Source organism: Mercenaria mercenaria, chromosome 7 (genome assembly GCF_021730395.1).
Source record: "Mercenaria mercenaria strain notata chromosome 7, MADL_Memer_1, whole genome shotgun sequence".
NCBI lineage: Eukaryota > Metazoa > Mollusca > Bivalvia > Venerida > Veneridae > Mercenaria > Mercenaria mercenaria.
This window is the reverse complement of record NC_069367.1, coordinates 1,158,012-1,176,385: the sequence shown is the minus strand read 5'-3', so window position 1 is coordinate 1,176,385 and position 18,374 is coordinate 1,158,012. Positions and strand designations below refer to the sequence as shown.

Sequence of the window (18,374 nt, the reverse complement as noted above, 5' to 3'; positions counted from 1 at the left end):
CTGATCCAAACAATACGTTACCTTAAATAAATATGATTTATAAATTGCAGAAAATCCCGACCGATTCCGTAAAAAATACAAAGTACAAGAAAATCTATTCATTTATCAATATTTGATCGTATATTTTACAGTTCGCTAACAGTTAACCATAAGCTGTCAGGAAAGAAAAAAAAGTTAGACATACATACAAGAATGATCATTATAATATGCCTATATGAATTGCAGGCGGATTATTTTCCAACCCAGCAAAATTTCTGATATATATTGCACTGCCAGAAACCGGTGGCTTATTTTTGAGCCCTGGTTTATTCCAAACCAACTTATTTTCGGGATTTTATGATAGCGTCTTTAAGATATGTGTTTTGGATGAAATTACAATCACACCAACAGATTAACATTCTCTACAAGGCGAATAAATAGTGTCTCAGCTAACATGATATACATTTAACACACGAACTACACAAAGATCAGCTTTGAGCATTTTCAGAAAATTTCTAAAAACTTACTTATAACAATGACACGTGTAGGAAATATATATAGGAACAATTGAAATAACTAAATATGAGCCGCGCCATAAGAAAACCAACATAGTGGGTTCGCGACCAGCATGGATCCAGACCAGCCTGCGCATCCGCGCAGTCTGGTCAGGATCCATGCTGTTCGCTAACAGTCTCTCTAATTCTAATAGGCTTTGAAAGCGAACAGCATGGATCCTGACCAGACTGCGCGGATGCGCAGGCTGGTCTGGATCAATGCTGGTCGCAAACCCACTATGTTGGTTTTCCCATGGCACGGCTCATATGTATAAGTACGATATTACAAGATGTATTTTTTTCTGTTTTATTAAGTCAGTAAATAAGGATGTTTCATTAGTTAGATATAACAGCTAAATATGTTGTGTAATTTCCGTAATGATAGTCTTTGTAACAAATGTGATGTCATATATTGCAAGATAAGATGTGTATGTTTTGAACAGTTTGAAGAATTATTTCACCTCTAATGACATGTCTTCAATTTCGCGTTTTATTTCAGAGGTTTATGAAGCCTTATCTACGTTACTACCTACCTCGTTTCTTTTCTCTAGGCTGCGCGAGGAAAGCGGTGTCTATTTCCTCGTGGCACTCAGCACACGGTCTCGTGGGCATCCCCTGTGTCTCCTTGGGGGTCAACCATTCCCCAATAAACGACAACATCTTGCAGTTCGGGCATTCCATCAGACGTTCAACTAAAACACCTGCATTTCGAAATGTAATTGGAAAGTAAAATACTGTATTGAACATGTAAACATGCTTAAGTTTTTACAAAGTCATTTTCAACAATAGGCTGTAACATCCTGCTAGCTAATTATGAAAATGGCATATTTTTAATAAGAAAATATGTTCTTGAAGACGCTCAGTTTACTTAAAGACCTGCGTTTAGACAGGTATATTAATCTAAGATCCAAGTTCAAATTAACTTGAGAGATGGCTAGTTTATTATTTAAGCGTGAGCTTTTACTATAAATTGGACAATATTCGCGATGGTATTCTTTTCGCTGATATCGCGAATAATGTCAATTGCGATTTCAAAATATTAATGAATATTAATCTACATTATGTCCTATAACGCTAAAATTCGCGTTTCGCGAATTTCTTACATCGCGAATAACGCACTAAATGAGCCGCGCCATGAGAAAACCAACGTAGTGCATTTGCAACCAGCATGGATCAAGACCAGCCTGCGCGGTCGCATGGATTCAGACCAGCCTGCGTATCCGCGCAGTCTTGTCAGAATGCATGCTGTTCGCTAACGGTTTCTCTAATTGCAATAGGCTTTGAAAGCCAACAGCATGGATCCATCCGCGCAGTCTGGTCTGGATCCATGCTGGTCGCAAATGCACTATGTTGGTTTTCTCATGGTGCGGCTCAAATAAACGTGAAATTTACCAAATAACAGTATTTAGAGTAAGCTGGAATCATTGAATCACCTACCTGTGTAGGAATGCAATAACTCCTCAAAGTCCATTAGAATAGGGAGAAGTATAGTCCACATGGCTGCAGCAGATACCGAGTCGGCATGGGGGTCTGAGCCATGGTCGTCCCGGAACTCGAACCTCAAGGTAGTTCCGTTATCGGTCTCATGTCTTGTGTAGCTGAACATTATCTGAAATAAGGTCCAAAGGGTCTATAAGACGTGTTTATTTAGGAACTTTATAAAAAAGAGATTGGTTATAACCACAGCCTACATATCAAGGCGAAGGCCTTAAGATGTACATCATATCAAAACATCTCCGAAACAAATACACATGTATCAACATCTATGTGTGGAAGGCCGACACGACACGCAAATTGCTAAATATTTAATGCTAAACGCCATTTACATAATGCTAAATGTAAAATACCGGTATGTAATGCTAAATGCAGCATACCAAATACTATATGCCATATACTTGAGGTAAATGCCAAATGCTAAATGTCAAATAGGTAAAGCGTTTGGGACCGGAACTATTTAACAAAGCTGACAGATACATTATTCCACTGATATATAGCTCTTTATTTGAATAAACACTTATCATTTATTGTTTAACATTTTGCAATTACCAGTATTCATCATTTGACAGCTGAAATCTGACTTTGATTATGGCAAATAGCATTTCGCATCAATTACAAATGTATATGGCATTTAGCATTTAACTATTAGCATGGCGCACCGGCCTTCCATATCGATGATATGATCAAGACGAGAAATTAGCATCGATGATTACCAGAAAGTACGTAGAGATGTGAAAATGTTGAAGACAAACACAAAAATGCATTTGTTTCTGTATAATTGTTATTTGAATGTAAACGTTACCTGTAGCTTTTCCTCTCTGTGTCTGGCGTGAAAGCCCGAGCCCCAATGGGACAGAAATTTCAACCTGTTTTTGTCCCTGTGGGCTCTGACACTAAGCATCTCAAACAGGCCTGGTGGCATATACTTAGGGAACCTGAAAATGTTGGAGACTTGATAGAATTACCACAAACAATACTTTCCTGATAATAATATACAACAGAGAAACTGTTTCAAGTCACATGATACAAGTTTGGAAGCTGAAGGCTTAGAGTTGTCGAAAAAGTCTGACCAACTGTTTTTTTTTAAATCTTTAGTCTCTTGTTGATCATAACAATAAAACTCACCTGCAAATGCCTGCAAGTCTCTGGTTTCCGGCGATTGGTTCCCATAATTCTTGTACAGAGGTAGGTTCGGGTACATTCCGGAACCAGGGAATGAGGTACTTCCGAGAATGCATACTGTCTTTTTCCGGATCTAGGTTGTATCCGTTTTCCCGCGGTCTGCAAAGAAAACATTTTTTTTATGGTTTCGATATTTACGCATGTATGGTTTTAAAATGTATTTCGACTTCATCCCAAAGAACAGGTAAGGTAAAGGTAAGGTAAGGTAATCACGTGTCTTTTCGCGGTCATGACTGGTCCTCCGACGACAAGCAAATATGTTCTATGTAAAAGTACGATTCTTTTTTAAAATGTGTGTTCCTCTACGTGTGTACCATAAAATAAAGTCTAACGATTATTCAATAAATATTAGATTATGTATATACCTTTTCGAGACTAGATAGCCGAGGTCAAGGTTATTTAGAAGTAAATCAAGCACTTCGTAGAATGGACCATTGGTTTCCAATGGCAACAGGTGACTCAGCATACATTTCAACAGGTCCCTGTCTACGATACCTTCAGCAAGAAATTCTTCTTTCATCTGGTCGTACTTACTTTGAGTAATTCCTATTCGAGAAAATGAAAAAAGAAGAATCTGTAAGTATTTTATGTTGTTTCACAGCAAATGTTTTAGGTTATTCGTGTTAGCTATTGGACTTTTTCAATGAATAAAAACATTGATTCCTTATTATTGAAATGGTTGTTGTGAAGTTTTCGTGTATTAATGGAGGATTGTATGACAGTTTCTTACGGACGATTTTTAAAGATCAGGTACTCTTAGTATATTTTCTACAACTTACGCATATTAAATTTATTTTTATATCAAAGTTTAATTTGACGTATCGACTTCAGTTATGAAAATACACACTACAAGTTCCACCCACTTCACTCTAGTTCCTGGTCAAACCCATACCCTATCTACTAATTAATCTAGGTGTTTATCCTACACTAACTACATATTAAGCTGCCAGTCAAGGAAGTGACATAATGGCCGGTGGAGACAGGTGGCTGCGTTAGACAGGTAGAGATGAAAACAGTAAAAAGTACTTAAGGCAAGTGACCACACAGACAGGTTCACCTGTATACCCATCCCTTTAAATAGGGTTAACCAGACCTACTAAAGAGAGCTAACTAGTGCTTGTTTAGAGCTTAATTTAGAGGAGTTGAGCTATATGTACGTATTGCACAACGAAAACACTGGGCCTTTTATTTTTGATCTTTCGGTTTACGGAACCGCCGCTCAAAAAAAACGTGTTTTCAGAAAAAAAATAAAATTGGAAAAACGTGATTTTTTTATTTCCTCCGCTATGACATGAAAGCTTGCAAAAGAAAAAATGCATCGCGTATTCCAAAAAGAAAAAAAATGTCTCGTTCTTCGAATATCCGTCACGGCGAACGAGTCAAATCAACATTAGGAATTCCTATAATTCTATTTTTAAACTTCATATCTTATGCATGACGTAAACGTCCAATTAAAATTTCCGATATATACTGCGCCCAATCAATATGCTTGTTACGCAATTTACAAAACGTTTAAAAATGGCTGCGCCCAGGCTGTATTATTTCCAAAGTTTTGAAGTAATTTTAATGAAAATGCAAGAACATTCAAAGTTGCGACGTAGTGCTTTCCTGAACAAATGGCCAATTGTCGGTGATATGCAGTCTGTATTTAGTATACAACTACGTTTACGGTAACTGTCGTTCCAATAGCACCGCTTATTACGCGAACTTGAAAGCATTTTTCCCCGAAAAATATCATTTACAGTAAATACACAATGATGACAGTACTTTTGTTTGATGATATAAACTGGTACAGGGGACATTAAAACTGTGTAATTGTAAGGCCCTGTAAGCAAACGTTTAGCCTGTAGGCTGTACAGCTTTTTGGCGTCCAGTAACCTATTTTGTTTATAAGTTGTGAATTACGTATTTTTAATGAAATTATTGTACGTTATATATTAACATCAGATTAATGTTGATTATAGATGTAATTACTGTCTTTTCCAATGTAGCTGTGCAGTAGATCGATGTGGCAAGACAAATATTGACTAACAGAATTTTCAAAGATCATTGCAAAGATGAACTGTTGTGTTACATTTAGACAAGCTTACTGTCGCTGAGTGGCTGCTTTTTAATTTCTGTCTTTTGTTACAGTTTGACCGTCACAATATAAAACAAACTGTATACGTCGGATTAGTTCGACTATGTTACATTAGGCCTATTCATAAAATAAATTAACAAATACCAAGAAAACCATATGAGGAAAGGCAAGGCTTCCAGTTAACAGACATAGGCTAGGTGTCTGTTTACCAGATGGCTAGACACTTCCTATTCCAAACACTTAAAAAGATAATTGCTTATTAGGCACAGTGCAGTGTATGCTGTACCCCTAAGTTTCAGACTGGGTCCATAAACAGCCAAGATGCTTGAAAGCTGCTGAGTGTAAAATCATATATCCATGGTGACAGTGTTGTTCAAATGTGGGGAGTATTAGATTCTTCCATCTGTTGTTTTAACAGAAGGTATTAATTTCAGTCAGTGTTTAACATATGACTTCTATGTCTCCAATCATTTAGTTTGTGAGAATATATGCAGTTTTTATGTATAGTACAGTCCTTTCAAGAAAAATGTTAAGCTACCTGCCCAGCTGTATATTAATGTAATTTCACAGAAATACCAAGACAAAATTTTTTCTCAAGCTGCTACGACAAGCCCCAAGGCTCATTTTTAATCAAATATAACCAAGGTCACAGGTATATTTGCAGGAACTGAAAGCATCAAAAGTGGGAAAGAAGATTATAACATGCAGCCTGTGTGATGTTATGTAGAATTTACCCATATTCCTTTCAAAGGTCCGTTTCCTACGGAAAAAAAAAATTCTGATTCTGTTTTTTAATTTTATTTTTTTCCCTCCTCCTACGACCATGTGTCATCCTGGCGGTTCGTAAACCAAAATATAAAAAAATAATGGCCCTGTTTAACTACGATAAAACACCAAAACGTTTGTTGAGAAAATAAGCTGAAAACAATGAAAACACGGCAACCAAACTGTGTTCAAACAAACAAGACAGTGTTTTCTCACAATACAGTAATGCATCATAAAATGTAAATAGCTATTCCACTCTTGTTAAATTGAACGTCAAAAAAGCTGTAATTAGTGGTGTTTGGTTTAATGAAAGCAAATGTAACCAATTTAAGTCATGCTCTACTCATTTCACTGTTTTACAATAGTGATGTACTGTTTTTCTTAAGGTAATGGACCTATAATAACACTCGGCAATTTCCGTGACATTACGTTTTATCCCGATACTACTTCGGCATTTTCCGGCTGCTAGTGTAGCGTGTATGGGCAACCATACGAAGAATGACGAAGTTCTATACGGAAAAATACGTAATCGGCAATTTCCGTGACATAACGTTTTATCCCGATACTATTTCGGCATTTTCCGGCTGCTAGTGTAGCGTTTATGGGCAATCATACGAAGAATGACGAAGTTCTATACGGAAAAATACGTAATCGGCAATTTCCGTGCGATGTCATATTCTAATTTGATCTGTCAGTATTTCGGAATCGGCCGAAAACAAAACCAAAACGGGCAATGGTTTCTCAAACAACTAAAAGCACTGTAAATGTTATCGAACGTAAATATTATAGACTGTCGTTACAGGTCCAATACCTTAAAATATGCTGTCCTATGAATGTAAGAACGGATACATTGCTTAATTGTTGGGTCAGCAGTTGTCCAATAGTTAGACTTAATTGCTTCATTCAATCGGTGCCTTGCTCTGTCTTAAACTGTGTGATTCCACAGACTTTAGGCTGGCACAGGAATAGGCAAGGTAACCATCTTACCATCATGTTGTAAATTGGAATTACGGGATAAAAACATGACTGACTGTTATAGGACTTTTAAACTATAGGCCCTCGTGCTGAAATCTTGCTTTTTTCAAAGATGATTTATTTATCTCTCGAATGTGTACTTAATCAAGGACTCTCGTGCACGTTATGTTATATGATTTGAAGCACAGATTAGCCGTGCGGTATGGGTTATGTGCAGCTTTGATACTCCACCTGAAGTTTCGTCCTCGAACACTGCAACGTAGAGAGGCAGGAAATATAAAGATAAATATATGGTGTTCTTTTCGCGCCATGATACGAGAGGAAGATATAACCAAAGAAGTATACCGCGTGCTCTGCATTCCTCACTTCAAGTCTCGTGCATCTAATGTTTGCATTTTTATGTCAGCAGCATTGTGCTATATGCATTCCAAAGTGTATATATGTGATATTGCATGAATCGCAGGCATCATCTATGTACATCAAAAAGTCCAGACGGAGCTGTATAACTTATGAGCAAACACGTAAAACCCATGCAAAGGAATTAGTATAAATTCAAAGAAACCGGAGTAGAAATAAAAAACAGGCAGATTTTCATTAAGTGTTAAAGTAGAAATCGTTCAAATCGTTCTAAGAAAGAAACCAAGTAAAATGACAAAAATATAGAAAAGAAAAAAATATAAGTTCTGCCCAAGAATTTGAAAACGTCTAGAAAGGAATTTGTTTTGAGAATCGGCATCCGATATAGCACATCAAAATATCGACACAGTTTTAGAGAATCCTGGTGCATGTGTTATACCTATGGTCTTAAAGCTGTCCTCTACTTCTATTTCCAGTTTCTCCGTAAGATCATGACGGAAAATCGCACGGAAGATGTCAAAGAACCACGCCGGTCGTAGAATCACGTGACCTTTCAACGCCGCATTGTTTGAGAACCACAATACCTAGACGAATAAAGATACAATGTTACCTATCTGTTTCAGAGTAAATGACATTATATTTTATATAATGAGCTGCCAAATTAAACGGAAAGATAATTCCCAAACCATGGCGGCAACTTAAAAAGAAAGATATATCGGAAATTTCACATTTTTTCTACATTCCTCTGAAATAAACTTTATATAACAATGGTTTATGGTAGTTAAAACAAAAAAACACTTTTATAAACTTAAAAACATAATGAAAATAGTTTCCTTAAGAACTGTAATCTTTCTTGTGAATTGAGTTAGATATACATGTACTTGAAGAAAGCACCAAAGAAAAGACACTTCCCCTAATTATATTTATACTTACTTTTCCCGTCTCGTGAAGGTACTGAAGGATTGTATTCAGTAAATGTTTCATTCCAAATTTTTCACCAATCTCGTCTTTAAGTTGATCAAATTTCACGATCGGAACAACCATTGTATTTCCCCTTTCTTCGACGAACGACTCGACGTCGAGCCAAAATGTCGGGATCGGTCGTAGAACGTGCGGAAACTGACGGGAATCGTTCGCCAGCATCTCAACCGAAGCTGCAATGGTTTCATAACCTGAAACACAATAAAACATGGGCTGAAACAAACCGAATAATAGCGTGCTTTGACTTATTAAATGAGGTCACGTAATGGACCGTAATGGCACTTGGCAATTTTCGTGCTAATACGTTTTCTTCTTAAAACATTTTAGTATTCTTCGGCCATAACTGAAAATAGTTTTTTTTCATGGCTTACGGACAATACCGAAATCGCATACGAAAAAAACACGTAATGGACGGTAAATGCCGATAATCATTATAAGTCCAGTACCTTAGGTGCAGCTAAGTGTCATCGTTCAACATGCTATATTCAAATGGCAAGTCAAATTTTCTTTTACCGTTTGTTACAAGTGAGTCCCTTGACACATCGTTTATTGTAACAAGGTCACCTACCTGTGTTTTTAGCAGCACTTGTAGTAATGACTTCGCTCTGTACCACGAACTTCTCGTGTAGGAGCAGAGAGTAGGCATTCAGTTGAGAAGACAATGTTTGCGATATATGGGGTTTCTCCGTAATTTCGTCGATCTTTTTCTGTACAATTTGTCGCTGTTTCTCTGCGTGAGCCTGAAGCTTTGCTTTGACCTCATTACATACTGCTTTCATCTTTTCTTTCTTTAATTTATCAGCATGTGTTCCTACCAACAATACCACGAGTTTGTTCGTTTTTGCGATCATCCAATCAAACCAAGAACTAACCATCTCGTCAAATTTATCTGACGTGTATGTATACATGTTAAAAGTCAGTATAGCGATTGCTGGCTGCTCAAAGAACATATAGTGCGGATACAAATAAAATGGATTGCCACAGAAATCCCAGATACACAGATTCAATGTTTTATTGTGTTCTGAACTGCTTGCATTCGATGACACTTCGTCATCTGTATCCTCTGAACGCTCTTTCCCGTGAACACTCAAGCGCTTTTTATGGATTTCCATGTTTGCTTTGGTGACCGTGACATTTGGCGGAGGTTCTGGTTTGTTAGCGATGTTTTCAAAGGTCATGTCACTGACCTCTATTCCGGCTGACTTTTCGTACATTTCCTCTGAAAGTCTGGACTGTCCATCAACCAAAGTCTGTACAAAACTTGTCTTTCCGCTTCCTGGTGCACCAAGAACAAGTATCTGAAAAAGAAGCAGCTTGCTTATAATGAATTTTACACGTCAGCGGACAGACATATCACTGAACAAAAACCAAAACTGATCAAAAAGTTAAAAATTTGAAAAAGTAGGCATTTTTTATATTTTGAAAATCTACTTTACTTAGTTGTATACTACTATCTTTTCTTTCGTTTCTAGTTCTCTAATTCTGATCTTTAAAACAACAATGAAAGAAAAAATAATCATATTCATTTACTGAGAAAGATCTTCCTGTGCGGTGCCCCAATAAGTTCCTTTATTTGTTCTGTTCATGTTTACTATATGTAATGCTTTGTCAATGTATGGTCGAATCATTTAAAAAAAATCGATAGATTTTGAAGGCAAAAATGACAAAAATGTGATATAAATTGTGGTATAATACCTTCATTCCTTGATACACTTTAAGGTTCAGTTGCGTCTCCTGGAAGAACTGCACCATGGATTTCAATCCACACTCACAGATATCTGTTGGTGGAAACGTGAGTGGATTGCCTTCCACATATAGATCCTTGTCCGTCTGCAATTCCATCTTCTTGATCTTACTCCACTCCAGTGTCTTTATCCGGTTCGACGAGATGTCCAATTTCTTTGTAATCACCAACAAATGTCCGGGAAATTTGTTTAATACATTTGAGGAAAGATCTATTTCAGATAAGCAGTGGCAGTGCTGTGGATTCATGTTGAACATTGGAATCTTTGAGATCTGGTTCTGACCAGCCTTCAATGATTCCAGAGAATTCAGCTGAAACACATCCGTTGGAAGCACTGAGATTCTATTTTTAGTAACATTCAACTCACGCAAGTTCTTCAAGAAGCGCACATCTAATCCCACTTCTCGTATATTGTTTGAACTACAGTCCAAAATCTCGAGTTTGCGCATGTGCGTAATGTCTTTGAACACACTAGTGAATTTGTTATGATCCAACATTAGCACTTGCATTTTCTTTAGTTTTTCCAGTCCTTTAAGACTGTCTATTGTATTAAAACTTAAACTTAATCGACTAAGATTACGTAGCTTTTTGATCGATGGCGGGAGTTTAGTGAATTTGTTGTTGCTAAGGTTAAGCTCCACTAAATTGTCTAAAGTTGAAAACGAGTCAGGAAGACTTGTGTCGATAAGCTGGTTCTCGCTAAGATCTAACTTCTGCAGATGCTGCATGCGTTCCACAATACCTTCGCTCACATTGTTCATGTTCAAACCATTCACCATCAAAATCTTAACATTGCTCGACTGGTTGTCCATACTTTCTAGGGTGTCCTTTAAAAAAGCAGAAGGTATATATGCAGATAAATGTTATCCATTATCTCGTAGAATGTGATCGTAACAATTATATTCCAAGCCTCTGTTAGCATATTGCTCTTTGCAGTGTCTTAAACTACACTAACCAATAAAAACACATTCTTAAAAAGTATGCTTGACAAAAATATGTCAAAATCGCATTCAAAATACAAATAAAGAGAAGAATAATATTTCTTTTGATGCACCAAAATATATACGAAATGAATTAGAAATTAAAATTATTTATAGCACTCATATACTGGAGGGTGGATGACTATCGATTCGACGTAACGTGATAGCTGTCGCAAAGACCAAAATAAAAGTAAAAAAAAAAAAAAGGCCAACAGAGAAAGTGAAAAGTCATCCAAATAATGTGGGTGCCGCCATGTTTATATGTTAAGACTGATTACTATCAAATCAAATGGTTTCTTTTACTCTACTGTGCTTCAGTATGTATGTGTAGCATTCTATCTAAATCGCATATTAGGTAAAATGGCAGCGTCAGAACTTTTTGAAAGAAGCGAAAAGGAGTAAATTCAGCGGATTGTATTTGATTAAAAGTAGCTTTCCTATATAAAAGTTAACACCTCTTTCCCTTATTTCTATAATAGCGATATAGTTCTTTATGGGAATATGAAACTCTGGAAATCTGATAGGCTAGAAAATGTCGAAAAAAAAAACGTTATGAAATAAGTGGATTTAATATGAAATAAAGAACAGCCGGATTTGATGGTGTTCAGCCTAAAGAACTACCGGATTTAGTGGTGTTCAGTCTCAGTCGTACCGAGGGGTACCGATTTGTGGATTAGCAACATAGATCAGTAAGTATAAAGTATTTTCTCAATTGTCAGTTAAAACAGCTTGATCTTTTAATCATGTGCCATAATACTAATGTACCCTTTATAATAAATTATATATTAAACCAGTAAAATAAAACATATTCAATTCTATTTGTAGAAATCATAGAAGGATTTTTTTCGCTAAAATTTGTCCGTGCAAGCCGTGGGATGGTATAAGAGAATTACTTACTTCGTTTGTATCAAACAGTCTTACAGATAAGGTCCTTTCCCGTTTAGCACTGGGCAGACGCTCTGGGTGCATATGGCGCGCCCCCTGGAAACCCACGTGCGCCATGGTAGGTCCTTTGATTACAGAATTTCCTCCGCGGGATCCGGGTCTTCTGCGCGGCCGAGCGGTGGTAGACATTGAATAAAGTAGTTCCTTACTTGCCTTATGGCGAATCACATTTCCGCGTCTTTTCCATTTTTACTTTTTAATATTCTGTAAATACAAAAGGAGAAAGAAAATTCTTATCGTCAGTAAATATAAAATAAAAGTTTTCAGTTTGCATTTTCATTTCTGAAAGTCATTTTCAATAAAACAAAACTATATACCAATATAGTATCTGATTTGCGGAGAAAATTTGTGTTTTAAAATTGCATGTATATAACATAAAGATAACAATAATATAACATGAATGCAAAACAGTACAAAACAATGCAATAAGAAAAAAGAGTTCACCTAAACAAAGATACCAATTAAAAAGAATGAATGCACTATTTCCTTTCTCATTATATGTTTGGCCTTCACTAAAAATGACATATTCACTTAAAACAAAACAACAGATTAACAAAGTCTTTATCAATATTAATCAATCTATCTAACGGGTGAACCTTAAACTCATATTGATCTCCTGCCAAACTTTAACTTTCATTCATAATAAGTTTTTACAAAAATACTTTTCAAAACTATGTCGTTTACATACTGGTTTCGACAATAGATTGAAAAAAATGTTGACATTAACTTCAGTGTCGACAGCGATTTAAAAGTTGTGAAATATGTTTTTTTTTCAGTTTTCCATAAACAGCGTTTAAGTAAAACAATTATGCAAAATTCACGTCACTGCCGTATTGTTGATTGCGAATCCGTTACGTTATTCGAGCTAAAAGCTCTAAATCTCCATGGAAGTCTGAATACTCCATCATTGTCTAGCAAAATAAATTAAAGCAAACTTCAATTTTCTTCGTATGTTGGTCAATGTTTGGATCGCTCGAAACCATGGATAACTCGAGCATTTTGCTCATCCCCTTGCGACCTCGAGCGAGCGGTGTTTTACTGTATGGTAATAAAGTAACTCTTCTAAAATTCAGAGAAAGAACTAATAATTACAAAAAATCAGTCTTCCAAAAAAAAAAAGTTTACTTCTTTCTTATGAAACAAAAGTCGTTTACGTTAACGTTTTAAGGTAGTAGACACGTAATAACAGTTGGCAATTTACGTAATCTCCGTATGCTTGTTCGGCACAGTCCGGATTTTACGGAGTCACGTGTGCGCTGAGCAACATTTACAACCAAAAAATGCCGAATGGGTTTCCGCGAATACGTACTTTCACGGAAATTGCCGAGCGTCATTACGGGTCCACTACCTTAAAATCTGAAAATTTACGAATTAGATTTAAGAGCAGCAATATTTGATATTCAGTTTGCTATAACTGTATTTTAGCAGATCTTTACTGATGAAATTTAGCTTAGTTGTCTGTAGCTGCAGTTTAAACACTCTTGCAAAGTTTGATCTTAATCTGTGCTAATTTATCAATGACAGAGCAAAATAATTTTCATCAGTTTAATCGCCAAATCTGACCTAAAACTGTTCTAGATATGCTACCGTACGAAAGATCTTAGGTGAGATAAGATTACTTCTCACCGGATGAGACTGGAATACCTCACGCTGGTATTTTATTCGGAATGTCCCGTCTCTAAGGTGAGATAGAATTACCTCACATCGGTATTCTATTTGGAATGCCCCGTCTCTTAGGTGAGATAGGAATACCTCACATCGGTATTCTATTCGGAATGCCTCGTCTCTTAGGTGAGATAGGAATAACTCACATCGGTATTTCATTCGGAATGCCCCGTCTCTTAGGTGAGATAGGAATACCTCACATCGGTATTCTATTCGGAATACCCCGTCTCTTAGGTGAGATAGGAATACCTCACATCGGTATTTCATTCGGATTGCCCCGTCTCTTAGGTGAGATAGGAATACCTCACATCGGTATTTCATTCGAATTGCCCCGTCTCTTAGGTGAGATAAGATTACCTCACATCGGTATTCTATTCGGAATACCCCGTCTCTTAGGTGAGATAAGAATACCTCACATCGGTATTTCATCGGACTGCCCCGTCTCTTAGGTGAGAAAAGATTACCTTACATCGGTATCCTATTAGGAATACCCCGTCTCTTAGGTGAGATAGGAATACCTCACATCGGGATTTTATTAGGAAACCCTGTCTCCTGGGTGAGACAGAATGATCTCATATCGATGGTTTTTTTCGGAATACCACTTTTCTTATTAGTCGAGACAGGATTATCCTATCCCGATTTTTATTCGGAAACCCTGTCTCTGAATTCCTCGCACGGAAATATTATTAGTTATTTTCTGTTTCACAGGTGAGATAAGATTCCTTCACAAAAGTTGAAATATATAAATATATATTATAAACATACCTGGCACTTCAACAACCCCAACCTCCTTGTTGTTCCATATACCGTACAACATATACACTGCAGATTGCGTGTGAGATAGATTTTTATTATTATATTAAACATAAAGTCATTTTTGGCCGACTGAACTACTGAACTTATTTTTTGATACTGAAAAATTAATCCGCTTACGTGAATGATCAAGGACTTAATGTGTTCGTTAAGACGTAATCCTTGTTTGATCTTACTTAGCAATTGCGTATCATTATTCACCGATGAATGTATTCAATGTTTAATATAATATTGATACATCATGACAGCTTTTTGGATTATATATTATTTTGTTGTATGTTTTGGGGGGCTGATCCCACCCGCAACAGTTGTGCACAAATGACGTCAGAAGTTTACATCAGGAACAGGTGAAAGATTTTAACATGTTCCATTAATGAAAGAAGCAGTCATAACTCGTATGAAACCATGAGTTCTGAAATAAGGATTTTCCACCCGAGGCTGAGATTTAACCCCCCCCCCCAAAAATAAACAACAACAAAAACCAACGAAGATTTTCTTTTCTACAACTTAATGTGCGTGGTTGATATCCCACCATTCGGTTATTTTTACATTTTCGTGCATCAACAATTGAAAAAATATTGCACAAGCTGAGTAGTGGCGTATCATTTTATTCGGAATTCTCTGTCTCATAGGTGAAATAAGATTATCTTTCATTGATTTTTAATTCGGAACACCCTGTATCGAAGGTCAGATTTGATTACTTCACATTAACACTAGTATCTAATATGGAATTCTCTGTCTCATAGGTAGATGCCATAATCTCACACTGGTATTTCTTTCGGAATACTTTGTCTTGTAGGTAGATTATGTTTTATTATATACCTATATAAATTCTGTAAAAAAATCGGCTTGTATTTCACAATTAAATATGAACAGACAGACAAAAATTCCGTGTTGTACCTTTTAAATTCCGTATTGTACCTTCCGTATTGTATGCTGCCGGACTGTTTTCATTAATATGCATGACCCGGCACATTTCTATAAATAGCGCACATAAAAACTTCACTAAGTTTCATTTAATATCGATAAAGATTGAAGATTTCGTTCAAGAACAAAACAAGAATCAATTAAAATGGTAAAGGTATATAATAAAAGGGTCATTAGAACAGTAGCTAGATCTGGGGCTTTGTATTCGGCTTTCGTGGATTTTGCAAAGTCGGATCACACTCGGCGCTTGCGCGCCTCGTGAGATCCGATCTGGCAAAACTCGAGCCGAATACTGCATCCCAGATCAAGCTACTGTTATAATAACCCTATTATCTCACACTGGTATTTCATTCGGAATACTTTGTCTTGTAGGTAGATAATATAATCGGAATACTTTGTCTTGTAGGCAGCTAACATTATCTCATACCAGTATTTCATTCGAAATACTCTGTCTTGTAGGTGAGATATGATTACCTTACAGCGATATATTTATTCAGAATTCTCTGTCTCATAGTTGAGATTTCCATAAACGAGGAAGATTATTCCGAGTGAAATTTCGGTCCGAGGTTATGTTATAGCTGTCAAAGTGGTCTGTTATTTTTTCACCTTCTACTTCTGATGTGGGTGAATTGTAGAATAACTGCGCAACAAATAAGTTTAAGTAAGACCGTCTTACAGTCAGATGGGTCCTATCCATTCAAAGGCAGATTGTTACTCTTGACAGCCGACATTGCTCATAGGGCCAAGTATTGAACAAACTTCACCACTAGTAATCATTAACACGTATTTCACAGATTCTGAAATCTTGTCTTCACAAAATACCTTAGACTCTGCATACTTTGTCGGTGTTAAGTAACCCTCCGCGATAAAAAAAAAATAGTTCGTGCTATATTTGATTAAACACAATGGTGAGTTTCTCTTTCAATATATAAACGGTACGATCAATCTATGAAAATACTTCGACACTTTTCATCCGAATGAAAGCTTGAAATTTGTATATTTGACCTCAAACTGTCAACAGTGTAAAGAAAAGTTTACCTTTAAATGTTCAATCCACTTCAGTTATGAATTCAATCCATTGAGTATACATGTAATCAATTAATCGAACATAAATCAGACGTTAGTTCTATAAGTTACAATTCTAAAGGGTTACCCGAATTGTGAAAATCAATTTTCTATCAAACAAAATTTTCAGTTACTTCTATAGACTTGCGTCATGAGGATCAAATTTGACAGATTATGTATGTTGCACATTGAATAAAACATGGCACGTTTGGCTGGAAAATGTGTTTTGGGCTGCGTTTAATCCCCCAACAGAAAAGCATAATTTAAAATAGATAAATATACCTTGTTAGAAATCAAAATACGTCTTCGATGAATGCAAACGTATGTAAATAGCTGTCATATATTGTGTTAAACAAACTCTTTAAAAAGATGTTGTGATCTCTAGAGTTTCTAATATTACAAATTTGAAAGTTCTTTGGGCCGATTTTCTTTGCCAATTATGTTGAAATGTATAATGAACAACCGCTACTGGCGGGATGCAGGATAATAGTTCTAATAAAGCATTGTTGAGGAACTGAGTTATGTTATAACAGCCAATTAATATAACTTTGCTCTTTATTCTGTACTGTATTTGATAATCACATGGATGAAATCGTCCCCTTAATGCAAAAAGGTACCATGAGCATATGAATAAAGAAGGCACTTGGTACCTTTTTGCATTAAGGGGACGAAATGCATGAAATGCGGTCACAGTCCGCTGTCCCTACCTCTGCATCTATGTGCCTCCCTCAGATAACAATTAAACATGCACGGGTAACTTTCTGATAAATGAAAGAATATTCAGTACAAGAATAATCATAATACTCCAGCCAAAGTTTCAAAGGTAACGCTTTTTTTCATACAACGGTTCTTTAAGACTGAAATAATCTCAACTTGTGTTTTATAATCTTTCTAATGTTTTGAAAAATGGCAGGAAATAAATGACAAGAAGTTAATGGCGGGAACTTAACGGCAAGAAATCAATCATTACCTTAATGTATTACTACCTAGTGTTTTCCTTAATTAAGCTTATGGTCTATTTCTAAGAAAATTGAAAATAACTTTTATTCTATAAAACATCCCATAATTGAAGGGGTCCGTGCAAAAAGGTATCTATCTCCATTTTTGGTCAAAATGGAGTAAGGACATTTGTGGTATAAAATAGAACATTCCGCACCTGATTAACTTCCCCAGCAGCGTATTATTCTATTTAAGAGTGAAAAAAAATGGTATTTCACGTATGCAACATTGGGTCTAACTCCACAATGAGTTGACATCAAAGAGTTCAGGGATTTGATGGCTGTTTCGGATAATAAAAAGAACACTGGCCTAATGTAAATAGACTATACCAATAATTTTAAAAGTCATCAGGTATGTGAAATTAATATATTTTATTGATATATTTAGGCAAAAATGATACGCAAATCATGGTTTAAATGCAAATGCAACAATGGTCCTAACCCTTGTTGCATAAACATAATCGACAAAAACTAGATTTTTTTTATATAAAAATGATATAAGTAGTGCAAAATACACGAAATTTTGTAATATGACTGTTTAAAAAGTATACAATCTACAGCTGCAATTATCTTGGAAAATATCATATTTCACCGAAATTTTACAAAAAAGCGTTTTCCCAACATTTTTACAAAATGGAGATAGGTACCTTCTTGCAGGGACCCCTTCAATTTTACATACTATTAAAAGAATAATATAATTGTGTTTGTATATTTTTGCGTATGTTTTCCTGAAATTCATTAAAGATATATTTTAAAATAGTATACTGTTTGTTCAATATATTATATGAATGGCTCTCGTACCGCTATCCTTCCAGTTTGGGAGATAATATACAGGGTGACCTCCAAAACCTCAAACTGAAATAATAA

General features: G+C 36.0%; 1 protein-coding gene across 6 annotated transcripts in view; it reads right to left on the bottom strand.

Moving 5' to 3' along the window:
- Positions 1 to 18,374, bottom strand: part of LOC123555143 (malignant fibrous histiocytoma-amplified sequence 1-like) — a 30,730-nt gene that overhangs the window by 5,619 nt on the left and 6,737 nt on the right. For 5 of the 6 annotated variants that reach the window (XM_053547341.1, XM_053547340.1, XM_045345792.2 and 2 more), the window contains exons 2-12: positions 11,992 to 12,243; positions 10,066 to 10,941; positions 8,939 to 9,668; positions 8,323 to 8,561; positions 7,829 to 7,973; positions 7,264 to 7,284; positions 3,578 to 3,758; positions 3,156 to 3,311; positions 2,833 to 2,965; positions 1,971 to 2,142; positions 1,067 to 1,234 (exon numbers count right to left, since the gene is read on the bottom strand). In XM_053547341.1, the coding sequence (XP_053403316.1) occupies positions 1,067 to 1,234; positions 1,971 to 2,142; positions 2,833 to 2,965; positions 3,156 to 3,311; positions 3,578 to 3,758; positions 7,264 to 7,284; positions 7,829 to 7,973; positions 8,323 to 8,561; positions 8,939 to 9,668; positions 10,066 to 10,941; positions 11,992 to 12,168 (2,998 nt within the window). In that variant the 5' untranslated portion in view covers positions 12,169 to 12,243. The remainder of the gene's footprint in view (positions 1 to 1,066; positions 1,235 to 1,970; positions 2,143 to 2,832; positions 2,966 to 3,155; positions 3,312 to 3,577; positions 3,759 to 7,263; positions 7,285 to 7,828; positions 7,974 to 8,322; positions 8,562 to 8,938; positions 9,669 to 10,065; positions 10,942 to 11,991; positions 12,244 to 18,374) is intronic. The other variant, XM_053547343.1, reaches the window with a different exon arrangement.